Genomic DNA, 16,772 nt, shown 5'->3' with positions numbered 1-16,772 from the left:
TCAGTCAGTTATACCACTCCGTTACAGGCACCACCATAGCTGCGCATCATGATGTTCTAGACTCCAATCGTGCATTGAACTGTATGATGCACAGGTCTGCATTGCTTAATCTTTATACATTTTTTGTGAACAGCAAGTTGCTCCTGTACCCTATGAGCTTTTGCTTTACTTCAGTGGCCGCAAAAGGCTTAGGTACTGATTAGTTAATGGTAAAGTAATGATCAACTCCCTATACTTAATCCTTATTCTACCTGGGTTTGTTTGCTGATCAAGAAAAATAAAATATTTTAAAAGGAGTTGGTACAGATTCCCTTTCTGTTATTAACCAGGGTACAGAAAAAAGATAAGGTACTCATCAAATATGAACACATTAAACATTTAACGACTATTGAGTCAGTTGTCTCTGATTGTTTTTTGTTGTACTTTTATGACTACCTAATGACATAGTCATGACTAACTGACCTTGACTAATATAATCATTCACTAATCTAGTACTCGATTCGATGACAGGAATACAAAGTTTTGGTAATCATTTATGAATTATTAGTCCCTAATCGGATTTGATTACCTGATCATTATGTAAACATTCACTAATCAATATATTATCAATCCGATGTGACGGGAATACAAGACTTAGGTAATCATTCATGAATCATTAGTGAATCATTAATTGCTCATTTGTTCCTCAATAGTTTCAGGTAACTCGCATCCAGTTATCCTGCTGTTTCAGTTCTGGCGAAGAGAGTCACCCCCATCCCCCTGCTAGCCCCACCCCCACCACCCCCTTCCACTGCACTGCGTGTTAACAGTGCTATAGATGAAAGTTAGTGCCAGAGTTCATGTAGTAGTGACAATGATGAAGACAGTGGTCTGAGAGTCCATCAGCTGGTGAGGCTCTGATGGAAGTGAGACAGTAAAGCTTGTTTCATTCTCCATGAGCAGCGAGAACTTTGCTCTCGCTCGCAAGGCTGCAAAAACATGAATAAAAAAAATCTTTTTTGTCTGGTCCAGTCATACTCCAAGAGAAGCTTCTTCTTCAAAGGAGCGGGGAATCTCAGCAGGCAACGATGTCTGCTTTTATGTGCGATGAATCTGGTTATTTAATATTTAGCGAGAAACTTTCTCCGCGGCACGGTGAGTAGTGCACGTGGCTGGGTCTGTGTGTTTTAATGTTACGTGTTGTAAAAAAAAATTTACTTTCTCACCACCTTGATCAGCAGTTTTATTAAAACAATCCGTTCCACCTGCATCAGCAAAAATGCAGAAGCGTCAACAGCTCACTTAATGAGCTTCTGGGTAACTACACCCACCTCCAATATCCGGTCAATCACACAATACTTCTTGGAGCACAACAAGAAAGAGGTTCTACCAGCTTGATGTGTCGAAAACTGTTTTCAACCACGGCCACAAGAGCAAAAAGGATGTCATTTTCTTCTGAGCCTTAAAAGCCAGATAAAAGTTTTTGCTTCTGTAGAAGTATGTAGCAGGCTTAGGCCAAAGTTAACCACCCTATAACGGGGATTTTTAATTCGTTCCTACTAGGGCCGCTATCCAGCAGGTTTTCCATGTATCCTTGTCCAGGTCCTCAAGACCTCCTACCCTGCATGTCTTATAGGTAACCCTTCTTTAAAACACCTGAATGAAATAAAAGGCTCTTTAACAGGTTGCAAATAATTTGATGAGAGAGTTCAATAATGTGACAAAGGTGTTTTGAGGAGGAACATGTCTAAAATGTGCAGGGTCCGGAAACCTGGATACCTTGTTTCAACTCGTGCAGAACCTGGTAGGCTGTTAGATCTATTTAGTTTGATTCAAGTGTGTTGAAGCAGGAATACATGGAAAACCTGCTGGATTGTGGCCCCCATAGGACCGAATTGAATACCCCTGCCCTACAAAGCCAAACGTATCATATGCTACATCCACTTTCTGAGACATCACTTTGGTAGAAACTTTACCCTGTCGTACCCTGGTGGATACCAAACAGCAGATGACTACACTACCATTATTTTGATCTGTTACTTAGAAATAAATAGTAAGAAATTAAAAAAAAAAAAAAAAAAAAAAAAAAAAAAATATATATATATATATATATATATATATATATATATATATATATATATATATATATATATATATATATATATATATACATATATATATAGATTTTGTGAAAGGAACAAAAAAAGGACTTTCTCATCAGTTGTTTTGAGGTTGGGCCTTAAAGGGTTAAATACCTTCTGAATGGGACAAATAGGGGACAAGATGGAGTCTTTCCAGCTTGTCCATTAACCAACACAGTTGGATTATCTCAATAATGAAAGTGCTAAGAAACAGTAGAAGGCAATTTTTTTCCAGACAGAACGTCTCGTAATTACAGGATACACACAAATTTTCAATTTATTTAAGATGCAGAGAGTGAAAACTGGCCGACAAGGAACAAAATGTTTGGTCAGGTTACCTTGACCTAGCATGCACGCACATTAAGAGAATAATGAAAAATGGCAACAAGCTAGAATATGTAAACATACTAAGACGATGTTACTTTCAATTTTAAGTTATTTCTTTATTAAGTTTGTCATCTGCTTTTATCATTGGGTACACTGTGGTTCTTGTTATGACCTTTGGAAAAAATGTTTGTGTGTGTGTGTACGTGTGTTTGTGTGTGTTTTTAATTCTGTTTGTTGATTAAAGCTGGGGTAGGTAATGTTCGGGAGCTAGCAGGACCTAAAGGTAGCGCCCTGTCTTGGCTCCTCCCCCTCCTCCCTCCTCCTCCCCCCTGGTTTTGCTCCTTGAGTGATCCAAGTCTTTTTTCTTACTCCTGACAAGGAGGTTATGTTTTTATCGGCATTTATCTGTTTGTGTGCAAGATAACTCAAAAAGTTATGAATGGATTTTAATTCATTTTTTACAAGTTGGTGGAAATGTCGAAAGGAAGAAGATATTTAATTTTGGTGATCTGGATCGCTGTTTGGAGCCAGGAATTATTTAAATGCCATGGCGGAGGTTTGCGCTCTTATGGAGAGAAATTTGTTTCGTTATTATCCAATCAAAAAAGTTAGATTTGAAACCAAAAATGTGAGAAAAAAAAAAAAAAAGTGAGAATCAATATTTTTTTTATTTGGTAGAGATAAAAACAAATTAGGTTCCAATTAAAAAAAAAATATATTTGAGAAAGCATACTTCTCCAACTTCAATCAAAACTAATGTTTTCAATCAAAACTACTGTTTTCTTCAATCAAAACTAATGTTTGTAAGTCAAAAATTACAACCGTTGTGCATAAAAATACGTCCTTTTCTCTTTACAATTAAAAACATTTGGTTACAAGTTGTGAAGTTTTGTTTGCAAATCAGTCCTCTTTGCTTGCAACTTCTAAAGTTTTGGTTGCAAATTTAGCTGCATTTAATGGTCGAGTCCTGCGCTGGTGAATGAGAGCAGAGTTTCTATTGGTTGGGTTCACCTGGCTCCGGCACCAGCTGTGCCTTCTGCGTTTCACCAATTTCTTTTTTTTGCTGATGATTGCCTGATAGCCTGTTGGCAGGGATGGTCTTTGCTATATAGCTGGGTTGGGAAATCCTTCCTGCTTTTCCTCAGCCATAAAGAAGCTTACAAAATACAGTATGAGAAATAAACAACGTCAATACGACCCAAATGTTTTGATTGGTCAGAGTTTTTACAGATTTACAGTAAACTGAGGGGTCTAACTATATATTTATTGTTGATTTAAAAATGTCTAGACTACAATCAGGACGAGGAAACACTTTATCTAAAGTAAAAAAGAAAAGTCTCTGAGCAATTACCTCCCCCAGCTTTAATTGAAAAGCCCAAAGTAAAGAAAAGCAAAGCAGCATGGTTTAATTTAGTTAAGCTCTTAGAAAGTCATGAAATTTTGATTTTTTAAATGTGTGAAACTAAAGTGTTAAGTTGAAATAAAAATGAAAGGATTTTAGGATTTTTACAATATTATCTTCACTTCTGTTGTTGAGGATCCTTATGAATGAGCCAAACTCTTTGTCTAAAATTTGTACAGGGCAGCACATAGAAGCAGTTCTTGACTAACTGCTCTACTAACATGCACTATCATGAAGAAATTAATGTACACATGCAAATTCTAGTGATTTGTCTATGACAAATCAAAACATTCCAAAACTATACGAGTTTTTGTGAGAAAGCAGTGACTGATTTCCAGCATCCCCACCGAGCACGTGAGTACAGGGTGGCAGAATGTGTATAAACACACAACAACCTCAGCCACACAGAGATCCCTGCAGACTTCGAACGTCTCCTCTAAGCATAAGGAACTTGCTGCAAATCTGTGATATTCAAATAACAGCTGTCTGTTAAACACTGAAGTATCCACGAAGACAATAGCTTAGGAAAAGCCAGGTGCAGGGCACTGTGACACTTTCTGTGCCAGATCCACGTTTGCTGTGTAAACAATAAACATGAGCACAGACTCTCGCAGCTGCTCCAACCATAAATACGGAGGTGCTGACAACAGCTGGTGGATCTCCTTGAAAATATCACCAGCACGCCAACTTACAGGTGAACCAAACAGGAATATCGGTCCATCTGCTGAGGCTTATCAGAATACCAAGACAAAGATAATGAAATTAACGGTCAAACCTTAAAGCCACCTTCTCACAGACTTAATGAGTTTTCTGTTTTTGTTTTACTTGAATAAGCAGCTGTGCAGCAATTAATAAGAATAGACCTTTTCTGCTTCCCACTCATAAAAATTATTTATTACGCTCTCATACAGACTGAGTTACTACCTGGATTAAACCAAGCTAAAAGGTAAAAGCCCCCTAATCGGAAAAAGACAAGTCATGAACAAGCTGCTGAACAAGTGCATGAAGTAGCTCTTTTTCCATCATGGATTCATATCTGGTGAAAAAATATGCTACTCTGCATCAGAAAGGTCACATTGGTCTGAATCGAGCAAACAAAACTACAGAACCATCCTGTTACAGAGGGATGGCTGTATCGGGGTGAGATGAATAGCAGATGAAGTGCAGAAGCATCATAAAGAGCATTTCCCAGCACAAAGACTGTGCACAGCAATACGATCTGAGGTTGTTTCAGTTGGTCCAGTTTAGTAAAGTCCTCTGCAACAAACCTTCCTTAAGAAGCCCTTAAAGAATAAATTAAACTTGACGTGACCTTTGGTAGCCATTAAAGTAATTATACTTGTAAAGTTGAACAATCGGATAGTCCAACCCGAGTCTCTGTGTTATTTCAGCCCTATTGCAATCTCTGTGAAGAATACCTTGCCGCTCCCATGCTGTGAATTTATGTCTGGCAAAAACTGGTTTGGCCTACATAGCTATGGCTACTGGAACGGACAAGGTACTGTGGAGCTAAAAATCCTGATATTCTTTGTTTTTCATGACAAAAATATGTGTGTCAGTAAAACTTGGTGTAAATATACTGAAATAACCTTAACTACAAAGCTAAAGAGGTGAAGCATATAACAGACATTGCCTATCAACCATGAAAAGAAACTTGAAGTTTTGCTCTTTGATTTATGTCACATTTCAAAGTGATGTGAAACTAACAGATCTCCAAAGAGATGAAGTCACCTGTGATCAAAACTCAAGTTGATAAAACATCAAACTAATCAAACACAGTGGGGCGAAGAGGAAATGATGGCATCTCGTGTTCCAGAAAACCAGCAACAGTGACTAAAAGAGAGAAAAAGAAATTCTAAAGATTCATTTGTCAGATAGGTTTATGGTGGGTGATAAAGGATACTGTTTAATATGTGATCAGCCGTCTTTGAGGTTGGGAGGAATTTGATTTGTCTGATGTGAATAACAAGTTTACCCTGACATTTTATCATTTTATTTCTGTCTTTTTTTTTTTATCTCAGGTGAGCTGTACCTTTGATGTTCAAACAACAAATCTACCCCCAGTTTTAGAGGATGTGCCGGTCGCTTTTAAACCAAATTATGACCAATATTTTCCACGATTTATTTCTGCCAACAGCTATCAGTCCACCTGAAGGCCATAGAATCACATCAATAATGTTCTTTTGTTGCTCTTTTATACAAGAAAATGCTGCCGTTATCTTTAATTCTACATGTTTATATTTATTTATTCATTTATTTATTTATTTTTTTATCACTATTATCCAGTCTCCTAGTTATGCTCCTGGTTCTTTGTTGCAAAGCATCTTAACCAACATCTGTCTGACTGGCGTGCTGGAGTAAAAATAAAAACACATCTACTGGGAGCGATGATGGCATAATATATAAGACTGAATGAGGGCAGAGTTTTAAAAAAAAAGTTTCAAATTAAAAATTTTAGTTCCGATTAAAGGCAGTAATTTGCCCCCCTCGTATCTGTCACAGCTAATAAGCTAATAATATAATTCAATAGCAACTATCATGTGGAAAGTGATTAAAATTCATTTTAAATTCTATAAAAATACAGATTTACACGGTTTCCTTCTGAGCAAAATGTCAGGATGAGCAGAGAAGTGGGGCTTAGCAGCTGAGAGTCGAAGCCCTTCTGAACTGACGTCCAGCGTTAGCCTCAGGCTCTGAAGGAAGCCATTTGAGGGAAAGTAGTCAGCTACAATTTGTAGTCTTAACTACTTTGTGAATCTCCCAGGAAAACCAGAATGAATCAAATATGCAGTCTGTCAGATTTTTTTTCTTTTTTTAACGGTAGACAATAACCTTATGGCTTTTTTATTGTAATTTCGTAACACAGCTGGTGCAACGATGCCCGTCCTGCTGCTGACGCCTCTTTGAACTCCTGCCCTGCGGGGTTGCTCCCTCCTAAAAGGGTCTGCCATATCTTACTGCCATAGCACCATTTTGGCCTGTGGTGGAGCTTCAAAAGCTTCAAAGCACAGGGGCAACTTCTGACCTCGCCAGGCATGATCCTGTGAAGCGTGACGGGGGAAGCGTCGTTCTGTAGGGATTTCATCTAAACATGTTTCGTCTGGGACAGTGGACACGTGACTGCGTGACCTGACTGCAAAGACGGAGTGCATTACTATCGGCAGACTCTAATTACCCGAAGGAAAGTACAACACACTAACAACTGCTTATAAGCCCAAAGACAGATTCTGACATTTCTGAAAAGGTCAAAGTTAATTACTGTGTGCAGTTCTTATCATGGGGGGAGCAGAAGGGGAGACTGTTTGTCAAGAAATCCTTCCAAATATAAACAGGGACATTTCAGTCACAAACCTGATGTTGCAAAGTTAGATACCAACAATAGATAAATCCAAAAGTCTGTCTGAACAGGTTTATAACATCACTAATGTGAAATGTGGTATTTCCAATACTAAGAGATCATAAGTCAGTGAGTCAAATGAGAGATAAAAAAAAAAAAAACAGATAACAATCATGAACAGATCATGAAATAGCTTTCTTTTTGATCAACTGAACATACTGTGTAAAAAAGCTGAGCAAAAACAAGCCTTTTGAGGATACCCAATGGAAACGATGGCTTTTTTAGACTTCCATCCATCTGCAGATAAATTATAGGAGGAAGAATGGTCTCAGAGCGTAAGAACCACTGTTCCTGCTTTCAGGAACAGTTATGGCAACTGGAGAGCATCACCCTGACAGACACTATCATCAGGATATAAACTATTAGGAAATGACAGGATGAAATATTAAGAGCTCCATTAGCATGCTTCCATTTTGCCTTGAATAAAACGAGAAGCCAGCATCATGGCTTATACATACGGGTTTTGCGTGCTGAGTCCTCTACAAATAGCGAAGAGATGTCCTCATCAACGCCGGCCTCGTTTTTGGCAATGCAGGTGTAGGCCCCGGTATCTTCAAAGTGCACGTTGCTAATGTGCACCTCACTTCCATTAGCTTCAAGAAGCAATAGAGAGAAAAGAAAAAAAAAAAAAAGAAGTAGTGTGTGGTTTCTTGAAAGAGATAAAAGCTGCCTCCCATCTTCCACCATCATTATGTAACAGTTCTCCAATTTCTAAAGAGGGAAAGTTTTTTTTTCTGGGAGAATTCAAGCATGTTGCTTATATCTGAAATATCTGGTACGTGCTGGACAATCTGACAGGAAAGTATTTGTCTTTACTGTTTTGTGTGCAAACTGTATGAAGCTTCAAAACCTCTTTGTGTTCATGATAAAAAAATAAAAAATCTTTCACATCAACAACATGGTGAATATTTGACAATGTATGTGTGCCAGTCCAATCACACGGGGATGTGCCACACATTTTAAATGAAAAATTTACTGCTGTTGTAAACAGACTCGTGTATTGTTGAACATGTTAAATATAAGCAGTAGAAATGTGTTTTACGTGCATTTTGGCTAGCTGCAAGCACAAGAAATCAAGTATGGACAAGGTGGCTGGCAGCGACGTCTTGTCTGGTCTTCTACCTTGCAGGGTGAGCTGCTTGGACAGCTTCGGTCTGATGTCCATGCCATTCTTGAGCCAGGACAACTGTGGACTGGGGATTCCCTCTGCATGGCAGCGCAGGCTGGCGGTGACACCCGGCTCCCTGGCTTGGCTCGCCGGGTAAACTCTAATGACAGGAGGGACTAGAGAGAGAGAGAGAGAGAGAGAGAGAGAGAGTAAAATAGGGAAAATTTAGAAAGATGTAACACAGCTAAAACCTACAAGGCTGCACATTAGTGTTATTTGAAGGTTGGAAGTACGAGATCAGAAACAGATCAGAAAATACCTGAATATGCTTCTGCATTAGATTATACGATCCATTAGTGTGAGTGGATATGCAGCATTACTGAGCATCTTTAGAGCAGCTTAATGTGCTTCATGAAGTCAAACACATCAGATAGATAAATAAGGGAGAGAACCTCTGTTCTGATGTTATTGATTTAGCTTGGTTGCTATTGATTTGCTGTAACCCTTTGTCAGGAAGGAGATGAGAGGATAGAGGCAGAGAAAACAAAATGTTCGAAAACAAAAAAAGGCACAAAGAAAGTGCTGCTCTCCTCGTGGAACTGTTCCAAAAGCTGACTGTACACATTTATGCTCCATGTAGCACTGTCATGCTGGAGCTTCAAGAGTTCACTCTACCCTGAGGGGGAAAAAAAAAAACAAAAAAACAAACAAAAATAACTCTCCCACACACTGCACTTCCAAGAATCACAAATTAACATAAATCAATAATCCACACAAATAGATTAATAATATGCATTTATGCATTAGCTGACAATATGCTCCATGTTTTGCATTACACCCTGGAGCTAACTTGATCGATTCTTGCTCTACACTCTCAAAAATAGAGGTACAAGATAAGGACATTTCTGTACCTATAGGTACATTTTAAAGACATGTTCTCTTTAAAGTACAATACTGGTCTTTAAGAGACCAGAAGCACACCTTCAGAGTACGAAAAAGGGTTCAAAGTGACATAAAGTACAAATTTGTACCATTTCGACCATAAGGGTACCTGCAGCATTGAAAAATGTAATGTTAATGGCTGTAATGTTACAAACTAGAGCAGAGTTGAGTGATGACAGTAGTACTACTTAACAGTCATTTACTGCACCAGACAATGAAGGTCAGATGCTGCAAACTAAGTGTATGGCTGGTCAGTATTTTGAGTTTTTGAAGATTATTTCTTGATTAAAGAAAAGATAATATTGCTAAGTTGCATGGACCAGGCCTAATCCTGTGAAAACATAAAAAAAAACATGACTTGATAAGGTGAGGTTGAACTTGATAAGATACAAAAATAGACCAGAACTGAAGGGTACAGAAATGTCTCTCAAAAGAGTACGCCCCCAGCGACAAGCATTTGTACCTTTTTAGGTACAAGCTGGTACCTCTATTTTTGAGTGTGTAGAAAACATGGAGAATATCAAAAGACTGGATGTGAATAATCCTTTAGAAGAAGATTCATTCTCTCAATACCATAACTGTAATAATAAAGAAAAAATAAATTAATGAAAGGAAAGACAGTCTCTCCGTAAGAAATGGCGACAACCTTGGACAGAGAAAACAAAATGTTTACAGCAGCACATAAAAGGCGGTGTGATTCATCCTGCAACAACGTGTAACACAAAAGGATAATAACCTGGAAGGGGTTTAAGAAAGGACATGAAATCTCTCTATCCTGCCATCTTGTTTTGAGCCTCGGTGGCCCAAATATTTTTTTTTCTCTTTTCGGAAACAGACTTCAGAGGCATGAGTGAAGGATGGAAATGAGAGTTCTGGCAGAAGCCGACGTGCTCTACAGCATTTCCTTTGGGCACATGGTTATAGGAAGTCTTTCCTCAGCCAGGTGAGTGAAAGAAGTGAACATTGCTGCCACGGCCATCTGGTAATCACAGCACACTGGGGGGTTTGGAGTTGGCGTCATCTTAACTGCCAACACACTGTCCACCGTGGGCCACAAGGGTTCTTAACTCAGTTTACTCACCAATCAAAGTCGCACAGACTCTGCTGTTATGCTGAGGCCTCTGAGCAGAAGTAAGACTGCTGGAACAAAACAGCCTGAGTTTAGGTTACTGTGTTTGTTTAATATCCCAAACTTAAATGGTTTAGGTGCATATTAAATAGATGTAAATGGAAGCTTTGCCTCACCTCTTTTCTCTCAAGTGAGTTATTAAGCATCTTTTTTTTTATCTGTAGTATTGTGAATAATCTTCATAATGGCTGTGCTGGTTGAAAGTGCTCTTGAAAAACAAGATATTCAAAACACAAACATGATTGTTCCTAGCATTTTAACTCAATCTGTTTTTGCACTTAGAGAAAATCACCATCCTCCATTACCTGCTGGATTTCTATGACTAAACTGCTGAATTGAGAAAAAAAACAACATTTTGTTCACTTCACCTTGAATTCTGAGAAGCACTTTTGTTTTGTTTAACAGGGCAAAACAACTAATTAATCATCTGCAAATGATAATGACTGCTCTTTACACCCCTGCAGAGGACAAACTGTCTTGCTGTTTTCATTTCACAATACGAGCGAGATAAGAGGCTGAATCTATGCAGACAGATTCATCCTCAGCCGTTTGAATCCGATCAGAGTGAGACTTGCTTCGTTTTCATTCTATTGTTGTATTGTTGAAGAAAAAACAAAGAACTACAATTTGAAATTGTACCCTAACAAAACACAAATATGCAAAATTGAATTTAAAAAAAAAAAAAAAAAACAACGAAAAAAAAAACAAAACAAAAAAAAAACAGATTTGCAGTGAAAAAGCTGTGATAAGAAATGACATGTTCAGAACATAACAGTGAATAACAATCATTTTCCCTATTCGCAAAGTGGATTGCTGAGTGGGAAAAGCAGTGATTTCTTCTGTTAGTTCTGTTTTAAGTGGTCTGAAGTGCTTTCCAGGAGGGCACCAAATCAAACAGATGGTGTCCTGGATGAGTAGAAGTATTGTTGATGACGGAATACTATGTGAAATATGGCCAGCATCAAAAAGAAAATGCAGAATTTCTGGTTGGCTGAGGCATTAAAATCTGCTCTAATGCAATTCTTTCAGCAATTTGAAGAGCATCTATAATGTAAATTTATTATATTAGACAAAAAAATCTAATGCAAATCTTAACCAACTTATTTTAGGTATGAATGAAAAAATTATTTGTGTTGAAAGTCTTCTTTAAAGCTGGGGTAGGAAATCTTACTCAGACATTTTCTTTTATACTCTGGGTGAAGCGGTTCCTCGTCCTGATAGTAGTCTGTACATTTTGTAATCATGAACAATAAGAAATATCGTTAGACTCCTCAGTTTACTGTAAATCTGTAAAAACTTTGACCAATCAAAACGTTCGGGCCAAATTGGAGTTGTTCATTTCTTATATTTTGTAAGCTTCTTCATGGCTGATAAAATGCAGGAAGGATTTCCCGACCCGGCTCGGATTATTTGTCTCCTCCTGCTAAGCATGACAGGATGCCACTTTCACATCTTGCAAGCCCCCCAACATTTCCCACCCTGGCTGTAAGTATGGATGTGTTGAGAACGAAATAACAAAAGAATGATCAATAGAAATCAAAATCATTAACTTATGGAGGTCTGGATTCAGGATCACACTCTAAATAAAAGCACAAAGATCAGACTACAGGCTGACTGAACAGCTGTTAAATTTCCCAAGACAATTTAAAATGAGGGTCAGTACTGTGTATGGTCCGCTGTATGCACCCCCGACAGCGTCTGGACTTCCTCCTGATTAGACTACGGGTGTTACCCTGAGGGATCTTCTCTGAGGCCTGTTGCATCAGTCATGTCTGTGGTGTGATGTGACAGCAGTGATAGAATGAGATATCACATCCCAGAAGTGCTCAACTGGGACCAGTCCATCAGTGGATACTATTGATTACTAAACTGGATTTAGTATTAGTAATTCCAAGCTAGTCAGAGTGAGTAAAATAAGGATATTTTCATAATCTGTTATTAACAACAGAAACAAATGCTGACTTTGTACAATAAAAAGCCATCAGAATGTAACACGGATGTATCCTACATTTTAACACTGGACTGCAGGGTGTGTTTCTGTGAAAGTGTGACGGGGAAATTGGGAACATAAGATGTACTTTTGATTCTGTATCAAAGCAGCAAAAACATATTAATCAACAGCTGCATGGTGCTTAGGCAAAGTAATAATAAAAGCAGTCTTTTCAATTTCTGGTTATTTAATGTGGTAATTAAGATAAAATAGATCTTTACGAAGAAAAACAGAAGCTTTACATGAAGAGCACATAGGTTTGTAATGTAAGGATACTCACACACAATATATTCTGAAATACATGAAATATAATTAATCAGTAATGGGAACACAGTTTAAGTAGAGGGTCCATACTTAAAATGTGCCATGGCTTCATTTCCAAGAATTAATCACCCATTTTTACCTGGCAGCATACAGTAGTGGATGTAAACAATCTGAAGAAAAAAAGAAAACAAAATTATGTTTTTAACTTTGCTAGCTGCTAGTGATGGGTTAATCGACTAATATAAAGCAAAATGCTGTCTTTCATGCTTTTATTACGTACAATAGAATTTGGTTTAATTAGCATCTTAGCTAGTATGGCTCATTCAAACGTACTGGTCCAGATTGCTGTGAGACTCCAATCATAAAATGTGCAAAAGACTTTCGATTTTAATTCTGAGATGAGAAGGATGGATACAGTCTGAGATTCTCTGCAAGAGAATTGTTGCAGGAATTATTTGTATTTGTACTTTACTGTGCCTAAAACCTTTTAAAACGGACCTTTTGAAGACATCCTGCTTCTGTTAATTTGCTGCAAGAAAAAAGGTTAAATATTACAGACCCCTTATTTAAATCTCCGATGGAAAAGTCTTTTAGTTCTTTATTAATGGATCTGCCTTTAGTGTTACATTTTCACCATCTAATGGATTTTTTTCTGATACATTTTGCACTTTGTTTTTACTCTTTATTAAGAAGTACTTAACAGGTTATTTTAATGTAGTGATAAAGTAAAAGTGTAGATAGAGCAGTGATCCTCACTGTTAATTCAACAAGAGCCACACTCAATAAGACAAGAGGAGAGCAAAAAGCATTCACACGCTACGTACCCTGCTGCGTTGCCAAATCAGTAACATTCAGCTTTTTAGAATGGAATCGTTATTCTAAATATAGCACGGAGTAATGGCATTCTTATGCAACAGTACATGATGAAAATACAATAATGCCTCCTGAATGTGGATGTTTCCTTTTCAATATATATATATATATATATATATATATATATAGCTACCGACAGAGGAGCTCTTTGGTGGAGTTCGGTGCAGCTGAAATCAGCCATAACTGGCAACTCTGACAGGGTCAGTTAGGGCTGTTACGACAACACAGTTTTTGCAAGCAGCCTGCAACTCTAGTTTGTGGAGAACTGCACCGTTGAGGATTATTATGACTTGTTTAGATAGCATTTTCAGAAAGCCAGTGGCTGCTTCACGAGCCGCAAGTCAAGAGTCAGTGAACCGCATGCGGCTCGCAAGTCGCGCAATGAGGAACACGGAGATAGTGCAATATGCACATTCAGATATTAAATAAGGAGACAAACATCTGTTTTTTTTCATCTATTCTCTTTAATCTTCAGAGCTGTTTGAAAGTAGTGATGAAAGGTGAGACTGGTAGTGAACTTTTATTTTGGATGGTCTGTAACTAAGATCAATGCTGTTAAAAGAAATACCATCTAATGCTATTGAGACTGATAAAAAATAGAAGAGTGAGCTGTAGTTTAGGTAGCTTGACAGTGTGAGTTGGGAAGGTGCATTGATTTGTGTTTTCTGCTGAAAATCCCTGAACTTTGACCCAGTTACTGTCGGCAATAAGAGTCTGACTGTGTGGGAGTGTGATTTTACAGTAGCCAAAGGCTGCGATTCCTGTTAATGAGTTTAACAAAAGATAAAAACAAACTTACTTTAGTTCAACCAAACTTCTACAATGGAAAGAGCCCAGTGTCTCCTAAAACTTTATAAACTTGTTTCCTTGCATTGCTTTCCATGCATGAGACATGACATATACGCGGCTTTGGATAAAAGCTCTTAATTTAAAAAAGTCTTAATTAAAAGTAGTGTTGGGCAGTAACTTGTTACTAGTAATGCTTTACCACTCACAGCACCACATTTTGCTGTAACACCGATACTTTTGTTAATAACTTATACTCTTATAAAATAAATTTTGCACGGCAGCAGCGAGCGTCTTCTGTTTACAGTGGTGATGCAGCACAACATAGACAGTGTTGCTAAGCCTGCTTGTTGGGATGTTTTTGTGTGAAGTCGCTTGAAAATATTGACAGTCGTGGGTTTTGCGCTTGTTTTCAGAGGGCTGGCAGACTGTCTTTCTGCTGTGTCCGGTGTAAACAAACAGGAGAGAGCAGGTTTATCAAATGAAGAGAAGTTTTCTGCCTGGCACTTAAAAAAACAAAGAAATAAAAAAAAAAAAAAAAACAAAGAACTGACCCATGTCTATGTCCAATCATTCAATGATATAGACAAAAATCCCATTATAGAGACTGCTGGTTAAAATGTGGTCTTAAGTGCCAACATGCCAAGCTTGTGTTGTGTGTGTATGTGTGTGTATGTGTGTCTGTTAAATATTGTTAATATCTCTGTCCAAGTTTTATCAGCACTAGGTTAACATGTAACATAGTAGAACACAGATTGAAATTAAAAAGAAAAAAAAACCTCACAAGAATTTGTAATTGTTGACAATAGACTGAATTCTGAATACAAATGCTTCGTATTACACAATGCACTTATAAAACTATTTTAGAGACCAGTATAATCCCAATTCAACTATCAGTTCATATATCCCACTTGTTATGAAAATGGGACACCAGAAGGAAACAAACAGTAGTTTTAGGTTAAAATCTCTGTTTAGTAGTTTCATCTCATTCTCAGTCGCACTGCAAAGCAAAACCAAAGTGAAAGCAATGTCTTTATCTATACTGCTGAGATATGACGTTCTGTAAACCGTGTGGTCACACAACAGTCTGCACGCTCCATCTCGAGGGCCCAGAATACAATCTGAAGACCTGATAGAGCCGCAAGTTGCAAAGTAAAAGTGAAAGGGTTGTATGTTAATTTCCTTCTACAAAAACAGAAGTTGAAGTCTGCTACTTTTTTACGCCATCTATCAATTTTAGAAGACACTTTTTTTTCTTTACTTCTTCTAAAATCAACATCAGTTTGATAATGTTCTGGTAGTAATCAGAAGAAACAAATGGTCACAGTCTATCCTCAGCACAGACTGCTTGCTGGGATGCCAAGAATGATGTAATGCCTTTTTCGTTCATGTGTAGGTTTTGGATTAATACCTTGTGAACTTAAAAAAAATGATAACTTAAGGCAAAGACTTTGGGATTTCACAGGGATTGATTAATCCAGTGAAATAATGTGACTGCTGTCATTTATAGACTAACAGTGACACGTAGGGGAGACAGAGGGGCATGGATGACCAAAACTGATGTAAGAGGAGCAAAGTTCCATCAATTTTCTTGTAAATCCCACTGGCTGCCCACAGAACTCAATAAAGGCCATTCCTCCGGTTAAAGGCCCACTATTTGACACAAGCTCATGTCAGGGAATTCTCTTTGAGGCCGTAAAAGTGGGAGTGAAAGTCCATCTGCTGCCGCTGTACATGTCTATTAATGCTGCTTGAGTTTCAAATGGTCTCTGATAGGGTGATATGTGGTACTGAATTATTTAACACTCTTAAAGTTGGGAAGAAAGAACCGAAAAATGTGGAAGCTGATTGTATACATCTGTTTAATTAGAAAGAAAAACATCAAGTAGTTACTTAAAATGTTGGATGGAGGCATTACAATAAACAACAGCCATATTTAATGCTTACAGCTGAGTTGAAAACAAATTTCACAGGTATTATCAGGAGAATTGGGATAATTGTTGTAAATTTAGGATACACCCAAGAGCACTTATTTATAAGCAAGTGTTTTGTGTGATATATATATAAATGCATGGAATCATAAAATCTCGTGGTGAAGAATGTCATGCTTAAAAAGAACATTAAATGCTGGAGGAATGAAACCAGAATTTCTGTGTCATGAAGTGGGCTTGCAGCTGATGAGAAAGTCCAGACCTAATTATTTGACACATAAAATAATGATATATTAACATATATCTGTTGCTTTTATGGCAATGGTTTTACAGAAGAAACCCGAAACTGCAAGATAAACTCCTCTCTCACCCATCCCTCCCATCTCCCCAGTAGGGCAGGTAGCAGTTCATCTCTCAAGCTCGGGTTCTCTACCTGAGTCCTGGGAGCTTGAGGGTCCTACGCAGTATCTTAGCTGTTCCTAGGACTGCGCTTTTTGGACAGA

The 16,772-nt window shown here is 37.9% G+C and overlaps 1 protein-coding gene across 1 annotated transcript in view; it reads right to left on the bottom strand.

Moving 5' to 3' along the window:
• The window catches only part of fstl5 (follistatin-like 5), a gene marked incomplete at both ends in the record, with an annotated part of 181,762 nt that overhangs the window by 26,603 nt on the left and 138,387 nt on the right, over nt 1–16,772 (bottom strand). The window contains 2 exons of the mRNA XM_079250055.1: nt 7,705–7,839; nt 8,369–8,530. Coding sequence (XP_079106181.1) covers nt 7,705–7,839; nt 8,369–8,530 — 297 coding nt within the window. The remainder of the gene's footprint in view (nt 1–7,704; nt 7,840–8,368; nt 8,531–16,772) is intronic.

Source organism: Telmatherina bonti (assembly GCF_933228915.1).
Source record: "Telmatherina bonti genome assembly, chromosome: 12".
NCBI lineage: Eukaryota > Metazoa > Chordata > Actinopteri > Atheriniformes > Telmatherinidae > Telmatherina > Telmatherina bonti.
Note: the sequence above shows the minus strand (reverse complement) of the source record. Positions and strands in the feature narration are given on the sequence as shown.